The 26,849-nt window shown below is 39.1% G+C and overlaps 2 protein-coding genes across 12 annotated transcripts; one reads left to right on the plus strand and one right to left on the minus strand.

Annotated features, from left to right (window-relative positions):
* The first annotated feature begins 10,383 nt into the window (after nucleotides 1–10,383).
* Nucleotides 10,384–14,611, plus strand: Tum (Rac GTPase activating protein tumbleweed). 2 transcript variants are annotated; one of them, XR_013086766.1, is made up of 11 exons: nucleotides 10,384–10,755; nucleotides 11,396–11,598; nucleotides 11,661–11,812; nucleotides 11,885–12,296; nucleotides 12,374–12,543; nucleotides 12,630–12,756; nucleotides 12,829–13,061; nucleotides 13,136–13,433; nucleotides 13,509–13,684; nucleotides 13,761–14,216; nucleotides 14,255–14,611. XR_013086766.1 is itself a non-coding variant. In XM_076823505.1 (10 exons), exons 1-10 carry the CDS (start codon nucleotides 10,674–10,676, stop codon nucleotides 13,822–13,824), a joined length of 1,917 nt encoding a protein of 638 aa, XP_076679620.1. In that variant the 5' UTR covers nucleotides 10,384–10,673; the 3' UTR covers nucleotides 13,825–14,611. The 2 variants fall into 2 exon arrangements, 1 of the variants encoding a protein (XP_076679620.1); XM_076823505.1 differs by having other exon boundaries at nucleotides 13,761–14,611.
* On the minus strand, nucleotides 14,291–26,581 carry Iml1 (GATOR complex protein Iml1). 10 transcript variants are annotated; one of them, XM_076823499.1, is made up of 24 exons: nucleotides 25,616–26,581; nucleotides 24,968–25,353; nucleotides 24,759–24,884; nucleotides 24,023–24,691; nucleotides 23,662–23,945; nucleotides 23,351–23,583; nucleotides 23,052–23,267; nucleotides 22,843–23,001; nucleotides 22,625–22,762; nucleotides 21,992–22,000; nucleotides 20,824–21,041; nucleotides 20,536–20,741; nucleotides 20,295–20,469; nucleotides 20,012–20,212; nucleotides 19,165–19,260; nucleotides 18,590–18,663; nucleotides 16,674–16,781; nucleotides 16,397–16,604; nucleotides 16,221–16,329; nucleotides 15,911–16,144; nucleotides 15,583–15,743; nucleotides 15,328–15,496; nucleotides 14,925–15,241; nucleotides 14,291–14,863 (listed from the first exon to the last, which is right to left on the minus strand). In XM_076823499.1, exons 2-24 carry the CDS (start codon nucleotides 25,316–25,318, stop codon nucleotides 14,666–14,668), a joined length of 4,659 nt encoding a protein of 1,552 aa, XP_076679614.1. In that variant the 5' UTR covers nucleotides 25,319–25,353; nucleotides 25,616–26,581; the 3' UTR covers nucleotides 14,291–14,665. The 10 variants fall into 10 exon arrangements, with proteins under 10 accessions (XP_076679614.1, XP_076679612.1, XP_076679609.1 ...); XM_076823497.1 differs by lacking the exon at nucleotides 18,590–18,663 and adding an exon at nucleotides 17,168–17,238 and having other exon boundaries at nucleotides 22,625–22,771; nucleotides 25,616–26,580; XM_076823494.1 differs by having other exon boundaries at nucleotides 22,625–22,771; nucleotides 25,616–26,580.
* Nucleotides 26,582–26,849: the final 268 nt, after the last annotated feature.

A 26,849-nucleotide genomic window follows, 5' to 3' on the forward strand; every position in this document is an offset into this window, starting at 1 on the left:
GGAATGTAGGCCAAGAATCATATGTTACTGGACTCAGCTATGGCAATTAGTGTTCCGTCCGCACGGAACGAAGAGACGCGAGCTTGGTCGTACGACGGCAAATCGATCTTCACTGAGGTCAGAGTTCGCCTCGATATACCCTTACGTTGAAGTCACGCCGCCGGAGCGTGCACCTAATTAAAAGTTCGTACTACTACTCCGGAACCTGGTGGCACGGTGTTACCACTATCGGCTGCGGCAGAAGAACGAGTTTCTGCGAAGAACAGTCGCCCAGCCTTGCACTTGGAATTTTCCGCGTCGCGAATAGAAAAATTCCTCCCGGAAAATTCGAACTTTCTGCCCTGACCCAGCCATTGCCGCCTGATTACGCTATACATATAATCATGTATATGCCACATATATACATCCACCGAGTTCCAACCCCTAATCCTGGATGGATTTTAAAATAAAAATTCTACACTTTCTTCATCGACAAAAGTGCTGCCTTTTAGAAGATTATTTTAATTTAATTCCAGCTATCTCTTTATTAGTCCATCCACGTAACACACTCCTTCTGCCACTTTTTAATAATACATTTCTAAGCTCAAGAATATTTCAGACTCGTATTTCTGCACGATTGATGAAGAGCAATGAAAAGCATAGAATATTGGAGCTCTCAAAGTATCAAACACCTATTGAGCAATTAAATCCCTAGGGCAGCTCATCCTTAATTATTATCCTAACCCGTGCGTAACACCTGTTTCCTATTTCCGTTCACAGAAGATACGAGCATAGTTTAATAATTTACCTTCGGGACATCCTCTACAATAAGTTCAAGGTGTCAAGACTTTACGGCTGAAAGTACAGTGCCGCGTATCGATCGCGTGGAGGCGTGAACGAGGCGCGAACGGTTATTTAGAGCTTTCCGATTTCGATTCCACGACAGACCGGAGCCGGGCGCGGAATAATGGGAGAAACGTAACGAAGCAATTGGGCGCGAAACGTGGGAGTCGTGCTCTTTCGAAAAATTGAAGGGTAATGCTTCTATGAGGGAACAGTAAATGCGCCCTCGCCACGCTGCTTACTCTTTTCTTCGGCACTGTAGACTCTGAAAATCGGGTTTGCAATACAATGAGGGGCTTTTCACGGTGGCGTGCAACGTTGGCACTTGCCCACCGAACGGCAAAGTTTCCCCTGAATTTCCCGCAGCGCCCCTGGCAGGAGACGAGTTTACGTGGATTTGCTCCAATCAGAGTTTGTTACGTACACACGCGGCGCATAGTTGCCAATGAAAACACGGACGACATTTTCTGTGATATAGTTCGCGTCGTTACGCTGCTGGTAGGTTTGTTTTTTCCAACACTCTCTACCCGATACCAAAATGGATGCTGCGGATGTTTGAAACGCGACTCACACCTTCGAGAGCTGTGGCGCCGGTTTGCTTCAAACGATTTTCAAATTAACTTTATAGAACTGCGTATCTACATAGGTACAGTCGAACATATAGTATCCGATCAGTTGTTATTCCACAGTTCTACTGTCCAAATGTGTTCTTATTCGAACTCTCATCGCTCTTTAGTAATTCGGATAGTGGAGGTTCTACTGTATTATTATTTTTAAGCGTCTTTATTGCACAAACAAATATATATATATAAGCAAGCAAGAGAAAAGAAAGAAGAAGACAATCGCAAAGGCGAGGTTCAGTGTAAAAACTGTTTTCCAACCTAACCTAACCAAACCTAACCTCATATCCTACTATTTAGAGCAGGGGTGCACAGGGAGCCGTTTTTAGCGCCTAGCTGCGAGCAATCCGCCTGTCCCGTTGCTAAGCTTAGAATCGGTGAGGAGAACTGCAGAAGTGTATATAGCTGGGTTCAAGTCATACCAAATGCACGTACGCTACTGCAGTTCGTCTCACCGATTCTACCTTAGCAACGGGACAGGCGGGTTGCTCGCAGCTAGGCGTTAAAAACGGCTCCCTGTGCACCCCTGATTCAGATGTATGCGAGAACCTGAAAATGTCGGGTCGGGTTGGGACGAGAGTTTTTCTCGGGATTGGGACGGGTTCCCCGAGGGTTTCGGGATTCGTATTATTAGGACTGACTGATGTTTGTAGGTACTTCGGAAAATCAACAATGTCTCTACACTTTTTTTTATGATGCGTTGAATGTGTGATGTCGTGTTCATTAAACGGGTCCTTGAAATTTTCGGGAACCCCGACACTTTCGGGAGTCCCGACTCTCTCGAGAATCCCGGACATTCTCGGGAATCCCGAAATTTTCGGGAACCCGACCCGTCCCGACCTCGGGTTCCCGACATTTACGGGTTCTCGCTCACTTCTATACCTTCTGGTCGAACTATACATACCCTACTTCGAAGTGGAATTTGTAAAGGAAACACAAACTGGCAAGCCTCATAGTTGATGATCAGCTGCACAGTTGGAAGCAGTCTTTGAAGATTTCCTTCAAATTTGGGGGGGGGAAGATTTGTGCTAGAGGTAACTCTGAGATATTCGCAGGACTCGAATGGAAGGGGCTGAAGTTACACCCCAATGAGCGGATTTTTTATTGTAATATAATGCGTTCCCGCCTATGCCTACAAGCATGCGTTTGTGCAAGCCACGAACAAACTACTTGGCGTGCGACCAGAATGTAAAACTGCAGTGAATATATGAACCCCATGATTCCATCTTGTTGTGTACGCTGCAAATTGTGTCAAGTAATTTTGTTATGAAAATAATAGCACATAATTTCCGTCGGAGTGTACGTTAATAAACGTTTTCGCGAAGTTGATGCAATTAATTCGTTGCAGATAAGAGGAAACTTAGACCGAGCTTATCTACTTTCCAATCTTCTCTATGAAAGTGTGTAGTATAGTTGGACCAAAATCAAGCGATGCCATAACTTCTACTTTCGCGTAATGCAAGCATGCCTTTGTAACTGGACGAAACAGAGCGTGTACACAGAGATTATTAGCAAAGATACATAAAACAGGACGGCAGATATAACGGCGCACCAAAAGTATAATGCGAATAGACGGCTTTACGAGGCCAGTTGATTTTGTTCCTACTGTAGTGACGTTTATTTTTCACATTACCGCAGGAAGTGAAACAGTTTGGAACATTAAGCTCTTCATGAGGAGTATGATAATTTTCTAATTACGTTTTATAGCGCACACGCGCATGTATCAGTGGTTATCTTAACGAAGATAGGTCTACAAAGTTTTCAAGCAATAGAAATTCAAGGGAAACACCTGCAACCAAGAGCACAATACTACCCGTGAAAAACGTGTAACAAAAAACCGCAAGATTGCTTCTATTCTCTCACATTTACACGAGAACTATGCGCGGCACCAGACGACCCCACAATAGTACAATGCATACCGGTCGAACGAACCCCTTAAGTGTCGCAACAATGAACACATAAACTCTCCATTTACCTGTGGCGAATAGCTCTCGCGCGGCAATTTGCATTCGCACAGTAGCAAATAGAATTCAGCTTCCTCCTGATCCCAAGGCGAGAAGTTCACAAAGCCTTTTCCACTGCTGCAGTCTTGCCGGTGGCCTGGATAAATGTATCACGAAATATTCCGACAAATTTTCGGGTCCGAGCTCAAAGACCCGAGGCAGCCCGCGCCTCTCGTGCTCGCCGATTTCGTTCGCAATCGGCAAACTTTCGTCGACCGCGGAATTAAATCACGAATCGGTCTGCGCGGAACAGGGAGCCCGCGCGGCTGGAAACAGAAACTCGGAAGGAGCCGAAAGAAATAACGGGAGGTACGGTGTAGCTTCGCCAGGGCGGTGCTACCTAGACCTACGAACGATGCGAAAACTTGTACACCCCGTGCCCGAGGGGGCCTCCCTTTGAATTTCAATGCCCGATCCTCGGAGAATCAGAAACGTTTCCGCGAAGACTAAGTACCACCACCGACGTTTCATTTCCCCCCGGGACGTCTGTCCGTTCTTGAATTCAAATCCCCCCCTTCTTTGCGCGTGGTTCTCTGAAGATGCATGAAAATGATACTCGGCCCCGGCGAGTTACCGCAAGGGAAAGAACTTTTCGAATTTACGGGGGCGTGATTAAAACGTCCGCGCCATGTTATGGCGCTGGATTAAGAAGGTAAATCGTTTTCTGCTTGTGAAGCTGGGTGAAGTTCTATCACCTCCTTCCCTTATTCCTTCAATTCTGTTTCTATATTCCGTCGCTGGGGCTGGCTGCTTTGAGGGGAGCTCTATCTGTTGGTCTTTACTTTTCTACTGGCGTCTTCATTGCGCACCCCTAATGGAATTAACCTTGCAAGGGTCTCTGCTGTTTTAATTTATCCTCTGCATTTTCAGATTACTTCTTTATGCAGCAGTTAGTAATGGGTAAACTGGCTGTAATTTTATTCATCGTGACCCGTAAATTTTCAATTATGATTGGCAAGGAAAACTCTGTAGCTTTTCCAGTGGTTGCTCGATTTTTTTTCTCTAAACCACCACGAAGTTCTACAAATGTTTCAGACTCTGTATATATAAGTTTGCGCATGCAAATCTAATAGAGTCTAAGTTCGCAGATGCTTCGAGCACCCCCAAGAGACAGACTCGGTTGAAATCAACCTAACATTACTCAGGCGAATATCTATTCTTCCCAGCAGCATGAACCAAAAGAAGAAAAGGAAAGAGAACGAGGAATAAGATAGCTAACAGCACTGCTTTCCTTTCCAACTACCTTGCGCACTTTATAACTCTACCTCCGTTCTGTAATATTTGTAATGACTTTTCTAATCTTAAGAGAAATATAAGCCAGCTGCTGCTAAATATATGTTTTTCGTTCCTTGAAGATAGATTATACCTGAACTCCAGGTCTGACTGCTCGGAGGTCTCAAATGACTGCAAGAGCCAGCCTCTTATCGCACCTCAACAAAAGTCCTGCCAGTGATTAATCAATAATCCGACTTCGGTAGAGACGAAAAGGAAGCCGATGATCGCGCTTAATAACCGTACACGTGCCAACACGAAATTTGCATCCGGCGTATCTCGGACATTGTGCAGCCTTTATTCGTGGAATTGTTAAGCGTTATCGTGGCCGCTTCGTTAAAGCCGTCATTGTGCCATGGCCTCCGTAGGTGGCTGTATAAATCCGGGACTTATTGAGCCGCCCAGTTAAGTACGAGCGGTTAAAACAATTAGCTGCTCTCGGCACTGTTGCAGTAGCCCCGGTGTAAACAGCCCTCAGCAGTAATTCTGTTATCGGTGCTCGGCGAGCATTCATAGGCTTAACGGGGCTTATTTCCCTCTCTCCCTCTTGTCCACTTACTCCTCTTTCTCTCTGACTCTCAACATCGCCTCCTCTCTCTATTCACCCCCTCGCCCTCCCGTCGCCACTGTCTTGTAACGTTGAATTACCAGGAGGCCTTATCGTCCACGGAATGCATCAATTTGAACACGTTCGACGACGAAGTCCAATTTCCCAAATCCTGAAGTTTCCCTCGCGCTGAGACGGATTCACAACTTCTTCCTGCTCCACTGAAAATTTTGACGAGTACCTCGACACCGTGTCGCGCTCTTCCCTCCCTGCGTCATCCCTCCTACCATCGCACAAGTAGATAGGTACACGTTTAGCTTGAATCGGCAACGAGATCGGTGGGTGGTTCTTTCTACTAATTAAAGTACAAATCGGATGAGTATTCATCGAGTATGAAGGGTAGGTGGAGGAATCGGGATGCAATCAGGGAGGAGACGTTACTTCGTACTGTTCGTCGTTTCGAGAAGTCTCAGGTTGCAATTCGATTTCCACCAGCAATTGGTGTTCCACCGAAGGATCAGCTTTTTAGGAAATAAAATCGGCGCCCGCGAAAAAAAGCAAGGTGCGGAGAAATTACGAGAGATTTTGGCATTCGTTTCGCGTTAGTCTTTCGGAACCGGGGAGGTTATCGTTCGCGATCCAGCCGATCAGGGAGAAAGGGAAGAACGATTATGGATCGTTAGGGGCGGACGTGCTGCGGTGGGCGAGAAGCGTTATGCAATTTCACGCTCGGGCGTCTGTGTCAATGCATTCGCGCGCGTGCAAGCACAGAAGTGTTCGATGCTGATTCCCCGGTATATGTTATCTGCCAGCTAGACACTTTAGATAACGCCTGGCAGTATGCAACTCTGATACGAGCGTGTACACTGCGAAAAGACTACCGTTCGTAACGCTAGCAGTACACATGTAAACATGACTCTGTCGATATAGATAGAGAACAGAGAATTTTGCAATTCTTTCTCACAAAAGCCACCGAGGAGATGGAAGGGTGAACCCAGAATGAAACTCGCAAACAGGAAACGTTATAAGCCTGCGATAAAAATCCATGTAGTCCATTCAAACAGGAAACAATGAAACGAAAATAATATTTTTTAGAGGCACGTTGACGACTACGGAATTTGATTTTTTTTTTACCAGAAAAACCACTGTTCGAGTAATATTCGTTCCCCACTCGCGCTCTAATTGCGCTTTTCCATTCGATTCTGCGTTTATTTTTAATAATATGGAATGGAGCGAAACAAGACAAGTACCACCGGATATGAAGGAATCTTCTTAGAAGGGGCATCGCGAAGATATACCAGGAAGAGAAAATAACGATAACGATAGACGAGTCTGTATCATTTCCGTAGTGCTGTCCGCTACGGCGAAATCGTGTACAGGGTGTCTCATTGTATTATCTCAGAAAGGAAGGAGATTGAAAAAAAAGAAGAGTGATAGTACTCCCCATAGAAAAGTCGTTAGACAGAAATAGCAGACCACTGTAACATCAAACCCATTCTTTTAAGTGAAATATGTCTTTCATCCTATAGATCACGATCACTTTTAAGCTGAGTTTAATAACCTAACAAGTGCATTGGTTGACACGAAGAATGGGGATTCAGGTTGTTCTTTCCACCTGTAGTAGATCGTTCAATTGGTTTTAAAAAATAAACTCGAAGTATCAACTCAACTCGACTCAATAATTTTAAGGGCCCTGAATCTTCTTCCAGGCACACATATCCAATTTTTGTTAAATTCAATATACATTTCCAGACACATAAATTTATAATTTGCAATAAAATCATTAAATTTAATAGAGAAGCTTTGCTCTGCTTGAGCGGAGTAACATTTTCTCTAGAGAAACACAAGAAAGCCTCTTTAGAATTAAAGCCTCTTGTAGAAAACCTTATTACTGCAAGAACATGGACATATCTACGATTTTACGTGGAGAATGCATGAATGTAAGTAATCGGATTCACATGTCAAATTCTGTTCGTTACTGTGGCTTCTTAAATAAAATTCTTGAAAAGTATCCTCGGGGACAAGTGGAACATAAGCAGTGGATGTTAAGGCGCGATTACCCGTTCCCTTGTAAGTGATGGAGTTTGCACCAGTGTGGATAACTGCGAGTTTTTCAAAACTCGACGAAGCGTACCATTCAATATTCATGCATCGGTAAGGTAATCCCTGACTACAGGATGCCTGAGAGAATTTTCGATCCCGTGGGTGCTTCTTTCCCTCCCGCGATCCTGCTACGTGGGAGCGAAATACGTTCACGGATCATCGGTTCGATTTTTCACAGATATATTACTCCGCGAACCCGCTTCGTTGTCGTTTCAAAACTTTTCCTACCAGGTTTTCGAGGCTCGCGTTTATTGTAAGTGGTGGTGGGTATTCTTGGGGCGTACACTCGAGATTGTTCGAACAGAGGGATGGAAAAATGTAGAGGAATACTTGGCCGATCAATGATCAGCATATGTGTAAATTAAATTAGAAATTAGACATTTTTTAAATTTGAAATTAAATTGGAACTGATTTCAATTTAGAATCAAAATAAACTCAACAGGTTTCATTTGAACCTTAAACTTTCCACGTGTCCGCGAACTTTAGCAATAATTGCATTAGGTACTTCTTGAGAACTGCTTTTAATTAAAATTATTATTATTACTTAGCTACAATTAATTGTACCTTAACTTAAAAAATTTACTATATGTAATTTGGTACTATCTGGAAATATTTAAATGCAACTTTATAAACCGCGGCAGAATATTCATTTGTAATTACTACGATCCAGGTTCTGCTGGTTCTGCATGGAGGGTTTTGTCAGAGTTTTGTATGCCATTGTGGTAAAAGGACAATGTTAAACAGTGGATAGATACAAATTGAACAGTTGGTAATATCTGTTCGCGAGGTTCAGAACACATAAAAGCACAAAAGTACAAAAAGCAAGCTCACTTTTAGAGTCGTTCGCTCACCCTTTCGCTGCCTCCACTCTCACCACCTCCAGCGCGATTCTGTTGAGTCTCAAATCCATTCCAATTGTAAAGTATCTCAGGAACTTGCACACTATTCTATTTAATATCACACCAATAATCAATGCAGGGCGCGCGATCCTGAAACATTTAAAATATTTATTTATTTATTTATTACGGGATAACAACCCTTTGGCGCATTATAATAACACGAAAAGGCATGAATAAAGAACGGACAAATAAGGTAAAATTAAAATTAAAATAACAAATACCAAAGAAAACCACAGAAAGAGATGTAATAAGATGAACAGATATTACAATACAGTATTAATATTGCAAAATTCATTCAATATACACAAAACTCTGAATTTCAGAATGATAAGGAAATAGCAGAATATTGCAACAACAGATTAAAGAAAGAACATTCAAAATTTCATGTACATAATTGCTGGAATCGCTAAGTACACTCGAAATTTTACATACATTTCAGTGAAATCCGAGTTAGGAAATCGCATAATTAGATGCGCGACTAATTTCCAGCATTCTATAGAAATGTTTCCAGGGAATGAGCCGTTTAAGCAAGAAATGCGATTTCGCAGAGGAACACTTTAAAAAATTACACTTCCCTGACAAGACAAACGTTACGATAACGGGATCGAAAGTCGGAAACAGTTCTCCTTGCATTCGGCAAGCGAGGAAAGATCGAAACATACGGAATGGTGGTTCAGGAAGTTGCTACTTCCTTATCAATGAAATAAATCGTTCGCGTGGGAGGAAGATTTCTCCTCCCGAGTAGTTATCTTTTTTCTCCCTCTCTAGCCGCCTGTCGATACCCCCAAACGGTTCACGATTATTGGGCTTTAGTAAAGTGCCTCTCCACTTTAATTTCTTTACATAAACTTGGTATACAGAATTTAATTAAGTCCGCACAAACGAAAAGTGAAAGTACGTGTCCACCGCTTCGGTGTATGTATTGCCAAAAATTAATGATTTCGTGCTTACTTAATTACAGAGGGTGGCCAAATTATTATACTAAAAAAAAAATCGTCAATTCTTGGGATCGTGTTAAAATGGATTTAATACGATAAAAAAAAATCTTAAATTGGCAACTAAAGATTCTGAAAGGAAACTTTCTTAGCTTTCCAAAACACTCGTGAAAAATTGTGTAGGGTAAACGTACCGTTTGTGGCCATTGCATTGTTTTTGGCCATCTGCATAATTATCTTATTTTTATATTGCTTGCAGATCATTATTATGTGGAGAATTTCACATCATAAATATTTTGTTTAGTATACCGCCAGAAATATAAGGTTACACTTATTCCTTACACGGGAAAATATTATATTTTTTGAGAAGTGGCCAAAACTGGTACAATACCTTAAAGTGGCCACAAACAAAACCAAAAAAAACGAACTTAAAGAGAAATGTTTGCTGTATAAGAGCTTTTCGTTGGATTTACTGGAAACATTTTTTTTCGCCCGTGCATACGTTCAAACTAGGCAAAAAATTCTGAAACTTCGTTTCCCGCGCTTCATCCTGATAAAACAGTATCATAACGGATGAAAAGAATTGATTCCTTGATTAAAAAACTAGAAACTTTAAACCTTAAAGTGCGTTTTTAAATATTTTTGGCGACCATTTTTCGCAGAGATACAGCCATTTGTTTGAGTATAATAGTTTGGCTCTCACAATTTTGTATTAACGGTTCAAGGGTCTGGGAGTTAAAGGGTTAATAAATATCTTTTCCCGCAAGAGTTAAACATCACGACGAAACAAGTTCAATAATGCTGAATATTATACAACTTTATTGAAAGAAATTGTCTTACCTTGCTTGAAAGTGAAGGATTCTGCGCCTGTTATTCTCGTTGCTATGGTAACCGTACGAACCGAATTGTTGCTATCTTACGGAAAATCTTTTTAACGGGTTTTTTTTTAAAAAAAAAACATAAAACGTGTTATACACATGAATAATTTATATATACTGATACTACTTTTTGGCTATTTCTCCCAATTTGAACACAATAATCTCGAAAAATACGAGGAGCGTAGCACCCCGTTCTGCCCCGTTTTCGGCGCGAAAGCGACTAAACGCCGCCCGGCGGGCATCCGCGGAACTAGCCGGTGAAAGCCCGCTTTCATTGGTCGAGTTTGAATCGCGGTAGAAGCGGTTACATGTAACGTGCTTGTGCGATGTCAACGGTTTCGAGGCGCGGTGCAAGGAGCGTCTATCGAGAAGCGATTTCGAGCGTAATATTCGTGGAAACTTGCGATAGAAATGTGTTACGCGCGTCGTTTTATTCAGTTCACGCGCCGAGTCCCAACGAATTGATAATCGTGAAGGCGTAATTGGTACGAAATCGAAGTAATCGACGAAAGACCATTGCGAACCTGTTGCGTGGCTTCATACATGACAAAACAACCTGATTTCGTTTGAGCAGCCTCCCACGTCCATTCGAAAATGACCACGTTATCGTTGTTGGCGAGCCACGATGAAGTGGTGCGATGTACGGACGTACTCGTGAACGGAGCCTGCGAAGAAGGTTTGCCTCTATCATACTTTACCCCCTACAACGTTTCATTCATTAGCGTATCTTGAGGAGCATGTATAGACAAGATGCACGTACAGGAGTTTATGCGCGTTCGTGTATTTCTCGTATTTTAAGCACCCCGATTTATCTAACCCATTCCCCGTACTCGTTTCACTTTGTGCTGTAAGTAAAGTGACCAGATATTTTCTGTTTCAATGCGGGACAAGCAAGGAAGCAAGCAAAAAAGAGGGTTAATAGATCCTTGAGGAGATCTTTTCCGTAGTTTATTAAAGCATTTACAATATATTTAAAAATACATACTTATGATTATAAAGTGATACATTGAAACAAAATTAAAAATATTTCTTTCTTCGCAACAAAAAAAGTAGAGGAAACAGTAACTTTATGCCACTGCAAAAATGTAAAAGGTTACGTGTCCAATCCGGGACACTTTGCGAGACAAAGGGCTCAAATGCAGGACTATCCCGCACGATGCGGAACGTCTGGTCATTATAGCTGTAAGATAATCAAAATGTATGCGTAAATAACGAAGAACGCATAACTGCAGTATCGTTGATGAAATCGGCGTAGCTAGAAATGAAATAGTTGAGATATCAATGAGGGGTTTAAACCTGTTTCTACTTTCGTGTAGAATTTCTACAATTCGCGATTAATCAAGAGGAAATGAGGCAAAAATGGCTAGCGTCGATACAAGAATGTCAACGCCTTCACTCGGCCTTAGAAAAGGCTCATCAAGAAGCGGCAGATTTAGATAGAAAGTTGAGTCATGCTAGGAGACTCTTGGACGAGGAGAAGCGGAAGAGACGAACTGTTGAAGAGCAAAGAAATTCATTGGTACTTATATCTTTCTGTGGGATTAACTTAGGAGTGGATTTTCATTATTTGTGTTTCTATAGGAAAGGCAAATGGCTATGGCTAGGGATCTTTTATTTAACGACGGCGGGAGGAATTTAAATGATGAGACACGGGAGAAGTTACAGTTCTTAAATAACACTACATTGAACGGACGCCCCAGTAACATGCATATTAAAGATTTACAGAATGATAAGTGAGTTTTCTTTTATAGATGGACGTATTTAGATTTATCGTTTGAGGTGCTATTCGATATTTATTATTTTAGATTAAACACTATAGCGGAGCTGGACTCCACTGGCTCGATATTGAGCGACCTAAGTTGCTTCTCGAAGTCAGAAGATGACTTGGACAACAGTGTAATCATTCAGCAAAGTCACAAGAAACGCGAGTGGAAAGAACACAGACCGAGCGGCGAATATTCCACTAAAAAGCGTCGCAGCGCTTTACCAACGGTTGCGGAATTAAATTCATCCGATAGAATAGTAGCGACTACCACTGTAGTTATGCCCAAAGAAGGCACTATCACCGCGTCTTCTGTAATCGAGGCTATACCCAGGGACGAGAACACAGACCCGCAGGGTCCTTTACACAGTACGCGTAAAAGGCGCAAGAGTGGCGATCGCAGTAAATCTAAGTTGACACCTGTTAATACAAATGAAATACATGTCGATACTACTGTGAGTTATTGCACGCGTGGACTACCCAACAGTGTACTTCTTATATAATTGCAATTGACGAGATAATTATATTACAGCCGTCTGCACCGAGAGCAGATATTCTTACATCAGGTTCAGATTCTGAAGGTATTTTCAAGCCTAGTCCAAATATAGGTGGATACACTTTGAATACAAAATCTGCTAGAGGTCATAATTTTGTAGCAAAGACAGTAATTAAACCAGAAGTCTGTACACCGTGCGACAAAAGGTACAGACATTTGCGCCGACAAATAAGTAATGATACTAAATAACACTCGTAACTAATTCAATCACTCACCCTGAGCATCGTTTCAGAATTCGTTTTGGAAAAGTAGCTCTGAAATGTAGAGACTGCAGAGCTACTGCTCATACAGAGTGTAAAGATTTAGTACCATTGCCATGTGTGCCTACTGGAAACACTCCAACACTACGTGGCACATCGGTGAGTTAACTAATGTCAAGCTCGTAACACTGTAATTTATTATATAAAATTATCGTAATGCGTTATCTCTAGGGAACCATAGCAGACTATACACCTATGATTCCACCAATGGTACCGTCATTAGTTGTTCATTGCATTAATGAAGTGGAATTAAGGGGAATGAGTGAACAGGGATTATACAGAGTGAACGGTGGTGCATCAGATGTGAAATGTCTGAAAGAGAAGTTTCTCAAAGGCAAAGGAGCTCCGAATCTTTCTGACGTTGATATACCTACGATATGCTCCACTCTTAAAGATTTTCTCAGGTGCGTTGACCTAATGCATTCTATTCTAACGAAAGTGGAAATAAAGTACACATGTCTATGTCTTTAATTATCAGATCACTGCGCGAACCATTAATCACTGTGGGCTTATGGGCAGACTTTGTTCGTGCTACTACTATTACTGATAAGCAGGACGCAGATGCTGCTTTGTACCAAGCAATTTCAGAACTACCTCAACCTAATAGAGATACACTTGCTTTCCTAATATTACATTTGCAAAGAGTGTCGAGTAGTCCTGAATGCAAAATGCCTATAAGTAACTTGGCCAAAGTTTTCGGGCCTACATTAGTCGGTTATAGCTGCCAAGAACCGTCACCTACTTCCTTGCTCAGCGATACGAAGAATCAAGTCGCGGTAAGTATCGCAATGTAAAATGATACTTTAAATGTTAGGTAGCTCTTTAGAAAATGACACTCTGGTTTCTTACAGATAGTTGAAAATTTACTGAAAATCCCCTCGGATTATTGGGCGAACTTTGTCAATCCTGAGAACTTAAATAACATTGGTACCCATAAAACGGGAGAACTAAGGCATACACCTTCTATAGAGTCTCTACTTAAACGTAGCACGTCTCGTGGCTTCTTCAATACTCCGCTTGCTTCTGGGTACGTATTTTTAGAAGCCTGTATTCATTTGCTACGTGCATCGTTGATATTTATGTGCTTCCGTTGTCTCTTATAGTCGGACGTTTATGAGGAAGAATAAAAAATACTTCGCGACACCTCCGTCTAGAGCAGGTTACTAAGAAAAATCGGCATGTAGCTTTATCTTACAATAAGGTGCGAAGACTTTTAAGTAGTTACTGATTATTTGAATATAATGACACTTTGATATTCACTAATGTGCAACATGTTGTTTCTATACTCTGTTTAAAAAATTCGCGACGTTCCGATGCGAATACTTTTCTTAATGTTTGAACAAAGTACTATTAGAGTTATAATATTAGTCTGTTTGAAGTTCAAAAATTATAAATACTAATATATAATATATTAAATACTCGTTATAATTATTTTGTACATGTGAAGAGAAGTGCTAATGGTAATAATCTCAATGTTATTGTCGAATTGGGACTAAAGTATAGATAGATCAAAACACGTTACATGTACTGTATAATTATATGCAAATATCACGATAGCCGTTGTTGGTATCAGTAGGTGGAAACACGTTCGATGAAGTAAAAACGCAGATTATTTTATTTCAATATAACTTTATTTTTCTCTCTCTTCGCGAGCGTATAAATACACGCACAAGTAACAAAAATTAGAAATTTATTTACTAGTTTCGTAAAAACAACACGTGCCTCAAGCAAACTAAGTAAACTCGAAATGTATATTACAAACATTGCTTTTAGGTTCATTTACATCTTTTCTTTTAAACGTCGACAAGTATTTTCGATTTGTACATACGTCCTCTGTCTCATAATAATAACTGTACCGTAAGTACATGTTACATTTAAAACGATATCTTTTTTTTTTAACAATTTGAAAGAGGTACTTATTTAATTATGGCAAAAATAAATTTGTTGACTGATACGATTAAAGTGTAAGTTGATAAAACGGTGTCTATGCCGTGTTTCATTTCACACTTCAGCTTGTCCGTGTACACGATTTCTCCTTGGTTTCCCAACAAGATTCCCAGAAGTGCATCAGTCTATTATCCCCGTTCGAACAGAAGTTCCTAAAATCTTGAATAAGTTTCTTTTGAAACAATTCATCGCCGGCCAAGGTGGATGACGATTTCCACTTTCGGCTGAGCATGTGATTCCATGACCAGAGAAATCCCACCTAAATTACCACGAATTATTCTTCTAACTGTCGCTTCCCAAACTAAGCCACAAATACTCACCCTCTTGTCCGTACTGTAATCGTCTTTATTTTTACCACTAACGTGTCTCGTAATGTAAGCCTCGTGCGGACTAGGTTGATCAGAATGAACTGGATACCCTTTCTGTCCCGTATTCCGCCTTACAACGTTAGTAGCCGTTCGTGGACGCAATTTTGTGTTCGTTGTAGAAGGAATAAGTATGAACGCATTGCCGGTCATATGCACATACTGATGATCATTCTCGGTACTTTCTATTAAGCACGGAACGAAGCCAAATCTTTGTACAATTGCTTCTTCAAACAGGAAAAGTCGTTGTGCGTACGTGTCTTCTCGAAATTCTGGAATCAATCAATTTCAACCCAGTTCCTCGATACTTCAATTTTACGACGTTTAAGTATTCGCTAATATAGAACTGAAGACAGACCTTCGAAAAGATTTCGTTTGTTCATCAGAAGAGATTCTATATTTAATGGTATAAAAATAGGTCCCCGTAGAGGATCACTTTTCAAGGTATACGGTAGTGCCAATGGATCACTTGGAATAGGAACCATCTGAATTCCGCACATTTGAGCCTTCCGTTGCCATACAAATATCTTCCCGAAACAGAAACCCCACCGTGGCATTAGTATCTTATGAAACTTCATTCAAAAGTGATATATCAAGGGACATATGTACTCACAAGATCAGCGACTATGCTGCCCGACGATGCTACCCATTGAACTATAAGTTCGTAAGAATGATCCACTTTGTATATGGATTGATACCTTAAATGACCCCATTCAATTCTGTCGCTTCTGTTATTTAAATCTATATCTAAATGAGTGTGTTTATATGGTGGAACTAGAAAATAAACATTAGAAAATACAAATACCTTTTCAAAATTAATTAAAAACAGTGGTAAGAAGTAGTAAGAGAAATGAGAGGTATAAAACATTTGCTTTGATGCAAATAAAGGACACTTAAAATTTGGTTTACATACAAGAAGAAACAGTGAAATTTCTTTTTACCTTGCCAATCTTTATCATCTCCAGGATCCATTAAGTCTAAATCATCCTTAAGAAATGATGGTACGTTTGATTCGTCGACGGTATCACAATTAGGTATAGTTATTGGAGACGATATTGTCGGGCAAGTTACTGGCGAAGTAGGCTCGCACCAACCTTTCGGTGCTTTTATTTCCACCTCAACCCATTCGTTTTCGAAGCTTTGCAAATCACCGGAGGGTGAGAAATAATCCGCAGCTTGAAAATGAATATGATATAAAAAATAAATTGCATACTTTTGTGCAATGTAATTAACGGGCATTTCCTCTCGTACCTCTTTGATTTTCCTTATCCTGCACTACGTGATATAAATAAAATCCTAAAATAAACGGTTTGGAAAAATCTCCAGAAGCGTGGCATATTATTTTGTCTTGTATCATGCCCTGGATGAGAAATATTTTATTAAAATATGCTCGATTATTTCCCGATGTGCTGGAAAACCATTCTTACATTCATAATGTTTATTGCTCCCTCCACTGTTACTCCTCCTTCTATATGATTATTCAGCCATTGCACCGCATCCGCGCTAACGAACGTTTGACTTGGGAGAGAGGGATGTTGGGTGAGGAATCCAACACCAGACTGCGGGTGTTTCATTGCTTCTAAAATTTCATTATTTGGCGCGGTACTCTTAATCTTTGTCAGCTCCATGTTCGCACTGTTGACAAAGTACAAGTTAGCGAGGCGTATATGCAAATAATTCCATTGAGTTTCGCATTCGTTCTACCTGTCCTCGTTCGAATCGAAATGATCCTGCTGCTGTTCAAGAGCAAGAGGCAGCACAGCTTCACTTGCAGGTGAAATTCGGCCCCTATCCATCACTTTGGAACCTGACCTGACAAAGACAGGAAAAGCAGAATAATTACATAATGTTTCTACCGTTAGATGTATGATAATAAAACATGGAGCGACTAAGAAATGAAGCAATGTTTGAAATTGCAATGTGAAAGGCCACAAAATCTTTTTCGCAAGAACATAATACCGATTGCATTTATCTCAAACAATAAGTGGAATTGAATACATCTGCAACCGATATGTACGTACATTATGAATATTGCATGGAAATACAAAAAGTCCAATTACTCTTGGTATTTTCTTGGAGGAAAATTTTAATTATAACTTCTGCACTGAAGTGCCTAATGCGTACATACATATGTCGGCATTAGTAGCAAATATTCAAGTTTATAGTTGAATACAAAGAAATTAAAGGAGTAAACCAACCTGTTTGGCACGTGGCGAGGAGTGTCGAGGCACGTGCGGGCAGTCGCAGCGGTATTCACTACATGCCTCTCCTGTACAGAGAACCCCGTCACTCCCTCACTCACTACCAATGTTTTCTACTATACAGAGCATTCGTACGCAGCCATATAAATTCAATAATTTATTGTACCATTGCTTTCTTAACTTTGAAACAAATAGTACAAATGCTCTGTATCTTACATTCACTACATGATGTAAAGAAAGGTAAAAGCAGCTGAAAGATATAGAATGGGAACTATGTACATACAGAGATTTTCTTAGACATTTAGAATCTTTTTTCTATTTCGATTACACCCCCCTCAGAACGGTAACGCAGTAGAGGTACCTTTATACTCGCCACCACAGTGGAAGCATATGTTTGTAAGCAGATTACATAATATAGGTTCCACGATATAGCATTCTTAGATTGGGTTCTTCTGGATGCAACATGACAAGTTTTGTGTAAAAGATACATATATAAATGGATCCAATTTTCACCAGATTTTGGTACAACATGCAGGTGCACAGTATTAAAGATGATGTGCAATATCATCATTAAAATTGCAGTACAATTGTTGAGAAATGTATATTTATAGTGGTGTTCCTCTACCAACAAACCATTCCTCTTACCACAACCACAGAATTGGAAAGATAATGTTATGTCTGTACAGTGATTTGTGATTTAAGAGTGCGTGTACTGCGATTTGTGTACCCGTAGTCTTAAAGTTCGAGATTCTGAGCTTTTGAACAAAAGAAACTAGTAGCGAAATCGCATCTGCAAGTTCAAACGCTAAATGTGTCTGTCGCCCCTCATTCGGGGCCATTTTGGCCTCTGAGCTTTACACGCCGTGGCGTGCTCATGTTCTTTCACCAAGGTCCTAATGCCCTACACTGAGGGCTGAGAGACATATTTGGCGTCCTGACCTGTAGTGGTATTACTTACACCACTTGATTTTTCTCAAGTGCATACTCGAGACCTTGAGCTTTCCAACAGTGTGCAGAAATCGCAGAACGCTTTGTACTATCTACTTCGACTTCTACATCAAATTATAAAACACGCTTGTCCGTTGAATAGAAGTTTCATTCCCGATAAACATCGTGAATCACATCGGTGAAAATGTAAAGTAATGACAAAATTGATGTGTAAAAAGGTTGGAACTCGATCAGGTTTTACCTCATTGGTATAAGAAAGTTGGGAGTATTTTTTCAAAAATGTTGTGTACGTAATTGAAGAGGAATCCTGCTTAGTAATTAAATATACGTAGCACAAAGCAAACGAGCAAAATGATAAATCATCAAACATGAAGTTGCAACGGTCCGCCATTGCAAAATGGATAGGCTGCAAGCTATAACATTACATCTGCATAAAGCAACAATGCCGAAATCATCAATCTAAGCTCAAACCTTGGTCTTGGTTTCTCTGGTAGACGATTGCTTCCAAGTCGCTCCCTAAAGGGAGAGCTGCCAACTAGACTGGTCTGAAAAGCATGATGAAGAGTACGGGTAACTGTAAATGTATGAGTAAGCTCATGATCATGAAGATGTATATCTGGTTTGTTTAACTGCAATGACATTATTGTTAAACATTATATTCAAAGAGTATTATTACACTATGAAAAAAAAAAGAAGGAGATAAATTAAACGTTGACATTTTGCATTACATAGAAGCTTGCTAAATCATGTGCGCATTCAAGGCGGATATCAAGCATGGTTGCATTCAGTGTGGAATATGTCGTGTGAGCTGTCTGAACGTTCTAAGTAATATATATGTAAAAGAACCGATTAATTTAATTGAAATATAGTGGAGCTAAGAAATCAAAACGAATGGTGTATATGTAGAAATAAGAAAGGTCGGATGTTTCAAAGTTACTCCTGATTGCCAAGGAGGCAAGGTGTGTGTAGTTTGAAGCCTAAACTATGATAATGATTTCATTGACACCTGGCTCAGCTAATCGAGGCTACAGGATGCGAGGATATACCTGGTTAGTGAGGACTATCAGGCTCGTGCTGTGCCTGCGTCTGGTCAAGTGAGAGGCAGGATCTCTCGGCGAAACACCACCTAGAGTCGGAGGATTCTGAAACATATCATGCTAAATACCCCACCCTGTACTAACACTCAATCGATCTATTTCTGTCCACTGTTATGTGTATCTAGGTTCGTGTGATCGTGTAATTTTGGCATTGGTGACCCGCGGGCTGTAATATTGGTTCGAAGAATGTTACACTAGAGAAATTAGTTAATATATGTAATAAAATACTGTTGTCTCAAGAATGTTATAGTCATTATTACTTGAGTGCCAATGAAGCTTCTGAAAAATGTCGTGCTCTTTTCCTTTCATAATTATACAGTAGCCGACGTGTTACTATTTGTTATGTCCAACACATCTAGTGCACCATTCGGAAACACGCTAAATGTTACAACGATAGTGGTCCAGAACTTACAAACGCACTGCGAGGGAACAAATTGCGACTTCTGATATATCAAATAAAATAATGTATATACTAAATAATAAATACGTACTCAAAACTAAGAGGAAAGCATCAAAATAAATTGCGTTATTTAGGCATTGTACATTAGGCATGCGACATTCAGTTGTAAAGTGCGGTAATATAGCAGAATATAATACAAAATAAATCATTGAACGGAACATAGTTAATATTTAGGTATAAGAAAAATAATATCAAGGCACCTTTTATAGAACGCTATACGGAATATTGTTTTGATTTCTTTTTCACCTACATAAAGCTATAGTTTATACCGATTATTAGTTCCTATGTATCGAACAATCCGATTAGGTCATAAAATAATGATTATTAAAAAATTACCCAATTTTTGTTGGGGTTCGGACGTCGTATTTTATTCGGCCACAGCTCGATGAATCGTAAAAACCCATCCATGAGAGAAACTTGCTCTGATGCGGTGAGGGGCGTGTAGATATCGCATTTCGATGATCCCTCTAAGAATTTTCGGGTTGCCGAATTGTGCAATGGTAGTAAGAAGACGCGAAATCTCCAATATTTCAGAGCCTATAAAATTATTAGTCATTTGAAAATTTTTAAAATAAACGAGTGTTTAATCTTCGTTTTTGGATGTATCAGTGAATCTTACTTCTACTAAGGCAAAGTCAGTGTGACCTCTAGTGCAAATATAGTGATCTAAATAATTCCAATTGTAATTTTCAAGTTTCTCCGTTGTGAAAGATGCCCACGACACTTCGTACGTATCATGATGTGGCGCATGGAATCGATAGAGGTAATGGATGTTAAATGGAGGGTAAGGATGCCTACAAGAATACAGTGAAAGTATTTCTTCATCTTCTATTGACTAATGGTATAAGTGAATTACTCACCTTGGCCGGTACCTTGTAACTGTTATACAGTTATCGAACAACGATATTTTGTGAAAAATTCTACCAATACTTAGCAAATACTCTTCTTTAGGCTCTGATTCCGTTTGACGACCGCGCATTACGGAACTTATTGCTGGGACAGCATTACTGCCAGGGGTATTGCTTTGATTTTTATTAGTTGCAGGCGCGACAATTAATTGGAAACCCTTGATAAAAAATTCAATGAACATGAATGGTTGCACGTGTAGAAGAGTGTTTCGCAGTTGAAATGGAAATAGCTATTGGTACCTGTGCTAATCGTTGCGACACAAGTTCTTTGAATACTTCCACGGTTGTCAAAGGTTTTTTATATATCGCTCGTTGTTGGGCAAAATCTGAATTAACATCATCTGGCAAGAGATTATAATCTGAGACAACATAATCGTTCTGCAAACTTCTTTTATCTGGGAAATAGTCTGTAGTGATTGGCAAACATGCTGGGATTGTCAACGACTTCCAATCAACACCTAAAAAGTAAAATACACGATACACATAAAAGTGATATGCTTCCAGTTGATAAATATTACGAATAGGTAATCTATTCAATATTGCATGTTAACTTCGTGGCTATATGAATACTATATCTAACTATTTACAGCAGTTGGCACAAAAATACAGTTGATACATATCTGTATTGATAATAGTAATATTATAAGTATGATAATATAAATGTCATCATTATGTAAAATCAAGAATGCTCATGGCTATTTAAACATGCAGTGCAAAATATATTAATTGTAATATATTCTCACGAAATTTCAACATAATGAAATACACAGTTTTATGTTATGAAGCACAACAAATTCAGTGTAACTGAGGAGAATATTATTGGATTCAGCAGATATCTATACATAGTTGGTGCAACCAAATTATTTGATAGTCTAGGGAACTACAGAAGAGATAGAATATGCTCAGGTAATGTAGAAGTGCTTTATATATTAGTAAAAAAAAGTCTACTGGGGACTACATACTACAAAGACTCATCACCATTGATAAAGAAATGAAGTAATCAAGGGAGTATGATAAAGTGAAAGAAGTATAAAGCAGACAAGAGTATGGTTTGAAGAATTTGTGAATTCAGAAATGGCAAATCATGGTGTATAATATAAACGATACGTAAGTAATAACGAATGAAAACTTTGAAGAGTGCGAGGTCGTGAAGTAAATAGAAGTAGAAGATAACGAAAACTTTTAAGTAGGTGTATACATAATCATAATACTAGTAAAGACTTAATAGATTACTGCCTATAGAGATTTCTTTGGAATTAGAATTATTTGTTCTTGATAGAGAACATACATGCAAAGAGAAAATCATAAGAACTAGAACACTGAAGAACTAAAATTACTATAAATTACACGCCCTAGAAATAAATCTGTACCATAACCGAATCAACCCTCAATAACGTATTGCGCTAACCTATGATTGCTGTTTAATATGACATCATAGTTGTACATCACACACGCGTCAATGCGTCCAGCGTTGCATCCCAATAAGACGTACCATAGCATGGAAATAAATTTAATAATATTATTCATATAAATGATTGATAAAATTCAAAAATAAATATGAACATGTCTAAGAATGAAAATACTTCTTATGCATGATGATTTGTATGATTGTGTGTCAAACTATGGCTCAATCAACGCGAAAAACAATGTCTTGTCTTTAAGTATACACCAACTATTTTCATTCTTTACGAAGTTGTATCTCAAAATGTATTTAATAATCCTTCTTAGTACTAATCAACATTAATTAAGAGCACATGTTTCTGCTCAACTGAGGAATATTACACCTACGTTTCATCAATGCTTTCACTGTTCTTCTAAAACAGCCAAGAAGCATTATACTTCACAGATAATGCACGAGTTACGTTATGCATTGTAATAACAGACTGCTTGATGAAAACCTACTTTGAAATTCTTTCTTCAAACTGTAAACTCATTTTGTAATGATAGTATTGTTATTTGCATATGTTATGAAATATTGTTTGCCTGTGGTCGTATAATCTATTATCCCTGCGAAATTCTTATCAGGTGAACATATGCAAACCTGTTGTAAGCGCTGGTGTCCACTCTTGTTCACCAGTAGCACCCCATAACAGTGTCAGAGATTTATTCCCTGTAGAGGACCCAGGATTTCCACTTTTCTCGCCGCTTGATAATGAGAGATTCGGCCTCTGTGATTTACCTTTTGTGTCTATGAAAAACGCAGTTGTAATTCCGTACTATAATAATAGATTACTTGTGTAATTTTTAAGAAATACTAACGATCTTGAAATTGATTTGAACTAGAAATTTCGTTATGCTCCATGGGGGATCCACTTATATTTGAAGTAACGTCAGATTGTGATTCTGAACACAGCTGTGCTGGTACAGCCTGATAATGATGTTGCTGTATGAGCACACCTGTTGGGCCTGTAACATTAACTGGGTTTAATTAAACATCCACACGATCATTTATCAAAATTAATATTTACCTTTCGGAAAAATGTGTGTCCATCTTCGTCTATTACTTGTAAGTTTAATCGTAACATGAGATGGATCAAACGGATTAATAAGTGCTCTGCTAGGTCTAATGATATTTGTTGGTTGAGATATTGCATTTGTTGGGCTTCCAGCGCTACCCACGACTGGCCTAAACGGCGGCGATATCTCCGAATCCGTTAAATCGCTTTTCACTGACGTTCTCGATTCTACTTAGCATAAAATAATCAAAGTATTATTTTCCTAAACTATACTTATGCATACATTCCACTGAAATAGTTCAAGTACATGCCATTAACTTCTCCATTAGATTCATTGCTAGTAACATCATCTGTTCTATGAGGTATCGAAATCGCTGCACTCCTTGTTGCAGCCACTGGGGGTAAATGTGGCTCAGGTGGTGGATGATGAATATCAGGGTCAGACATTTTTCTTTTTAAAAGTTTCAGGATATGTGCATTGTTATGTGTCTCCATGCTTGCCACACTTGTTTTCTTAGCCCTTGTTGTAACTCGTTGTAGACTACTTATATAAATGTTAAGCTACAGTATCTGCTCTAAGACTCTCTCCCTCTCTCTAACACATTACACATTTATATTATACCTTGAAGTATGAACCGAGGGTAACTGAAAGACTTGCGCATCATATGCATCATAGTCAAATAAAGTATTGTGTAAACATTCCCTTGGATCTTCCTGCAGAAGCTTATTTTTACATTGCAATTTTCCATTCTCTACTGGATGTTTTGATACCCTTTGAGGCAGTTTTATGCGAGGTATAAATGTTAAGTAAGGAATTTTTTTATTTGTCGAATAAAAACTCAGATTAATCCAGTGTGGCATGCTGTAGTCGTCTGGTGCATTTATAGATGTATCTTTATTGTGAAACTAAAAACATAGAGTGGATATCAATGTTGTGATGCTAATATACTGTTACTTAATATTGCGAAGTGTATTTAATGTACCTTTAATAAAGGAACTGCGTGTAACGGTTGTTCTCCAACACATACCAAATCACTACCAACTCCATTATCAATAATTCTTTGTTTCGTAACATTTGTTAACTCCCTATCAACTTCAAACACCCCCACACCAGGTGTAATTACAACTGATAATTGACCAGTTCTATCAAAACTACGATCTAAGTAATGTTTTTCAAACACGTTTAAAGACATGTTTAAAACTTCTAAAAAATTGCCCTGCGCGGCTGTTGAATTCACTGCTTTTGGTATAACGATACCTGGCTTTTGATGATATTCTAATACAATCTTCTGATAATCTGTAAACAGTTTGCGCAATTGCACTAATACGTTACTCCAATCTTCAAATCTTTCATTTTGTACCACCACCCTGTAGAAATCTTCGTAAAATCTTCTCCTATAATCGTGTTGTAAACATTCGCGCATATGGTTCGGAAATTCTTCCAAACTGCTGGCATTATAAAATGTTCTTGAGAACAGGACTATTGTCACTTCGTGATTGCTACCGTTCTTCTTCCATTTTTGAAATAAATCAGCTAGAAACCCGTTAACCGCTTTCTCGAAATACAGATCGCCATGAATGTCGAAATCCCACATTTCCGAGCTCATTTGAATGAAAAGGTATACCATGCTTGTTGAAGAACGAAATACAACCTAAAAAGAATGCTTTTAAAAATCAATTTTCTACACACACTTCATCACGCCGCATTTAAATTCAAACCTTTGTATCGTTATTTATAACGCCACAAGCGACACGATCGCCTTGCGACCACATTTCGCATACTTGACACCTTATGCTACCTCCGCAGAACTCGATTTTCTTGTTCATATATACACAAGTGTTAACCTGATGGAAATTCATTTAAAAACACGTAAGACAACGACATTCAAAAAGTCAATGTATGTCTAGAAGTAAATAGGATGCTCTACCAAGCTGCTTTTCAGACGGCACATTTCGCTGCGCCCCAAATATTGATCTTTAAAAGTCAGTTCAACAGAATCTAAAGCGACGTCATCCGGGTTTACAACATTCATGTAGACATCTCCAAATGTTCTTAGTTGAAACATAGTTGCTACATTATTTTCCACGCTAATCGTCTCGCGCCCTTGTAAGTCTTCCTTAAAGGACGTGACTTGGAGGAGCAGACGACTGAATTCTACCTCTGGATGATAAATCTCAACCACATCTCCTGTTTTTATACCTGGCTGATCCTTCGGATTGATTATTAAATCCTCCTCGCTGAAGGTCTTTTGATGTACTATCAATTTATAAAGCTTCATTTTTAGCCCATTACTCTGCTGCTAGTAAGAATTAACTGCAATATACAACAAAAGTATATTGTAGCCACTTTAGTCTTTACCATAAATGATAGTTACCATCTGTTTTACATATACTTGGTAATATATATGACATTAGTATAAAAGCATTGGTGTTACAATATTCGTGTCTAAGAGCTTGAAATTAAGCTGCATCGCAGAAAGTTTTAACAGTGAATAATAAAAATATCATTGCTCTGCATCAGCTTCACTACACATAGGCTTTACATGCATGATGTAAAATTGAAACAATTCACTTACTATGAATATTCACCCAGTACAAAATATGTCTTTAAAAGATCCACAAGAAGCATTCCTTTCTAAGTAATCCATCTGTGTATATTGTCAACAATGACTATCACTAAGAAATGTCAGAGTTATAAAATGAACATGAGGCATCACTTATGCTTCATATGAATCCTAGGACCCTTCCCTCCACCCACTGAGTTCTCTGTGAATACATTCTATCGTGTATGATATGTTTAAATTGTTCTTCATTTAGCTCGTGAAGATAAGGCACGATAGCACTATATACAGGGGAGAGAATTAACATCAAACTTATCCAAATTTTCAGTATGCTTTATTCTGCGAAACTTTGGTGACATGCATTTGTTTCGTAGGAGAATGTAACTAGCCACCTCTTCCCTTTATACGCGATCGATACCATTTGCTTGGTGCAGCAGCCGCGTAAACTTAAACTAATCAGTTGCATATGAAAATGATAAGATCGTACGATGTTTAACCGTTTGTAAAGCATTATTGTCCTCGAGTAAAGAGTAGAAGCGTGACAAATCGAAATTAAGTATCATGGACCAAAACCAATTCGTAGCAGCCAAACTTAAGATTACGAAAGATAAAGCTGCGTTGTTTTGATCATGAAATGCAGATTACAGGCATCAAAATAAACTGAAATTACGTAAATTCGTGTATCTATTACGTGTCTGTAATATGCTAGTCTTCGTGATACGTTTTGCCTACATTTTGTGACATCATGATCATAATGGCCAGATAGTCAGATAATCAGATAATGGTGCAGGTGTAGAAAATGGCTGAACTTATGTTACAAAAAAATTACATATTATATAAATGCAATAATATTAACATTCGTAGAAGGTACAAATATAACTCGCTCATGCCACAGGATTTATTTGAGCTGGAAATATGCAATTGAATAATGTAACAATGTTATACATCATTTTCTCAGTAATGGTTATACCATAATACATGTTCACTTTGTTCCTACAGATAGTTAAACCGTCTTCTTTATCATATTATCTCAATGTCAGCTTTTTATTGAAACCTTTGTTTGTTTTTTGATAAACAGAATATAAGTATTGTGCCCGGATGGAATGAAGTCAGTTGAAATGTCACAGGGACAAGAGGGGTTCTTTGCTCGCATTGGTTCCCGCCGCCTGTGTCCCGTTTGCTTACTTTGTATTGGTCGACTTTGTCACGCCGGCCAATAGGGATATACTATTCGGACCACAGAGTTTCT

The sequence above is a fragment of the Andrena cerasifolii genome, chromosome 11, assembly GCF_050908995.1.
Source record: "Andrena cerasifolii isolate SP2316 chromosome 11, iyAndCera1_principal, whole genome shotgun sequence".
Lineage (NCBI taxonomy): Eukaryota > Metazoa > Arthropoda > Insecta > Hymenoptera > Andrenidae > Andrena > Andrena cerasifolii.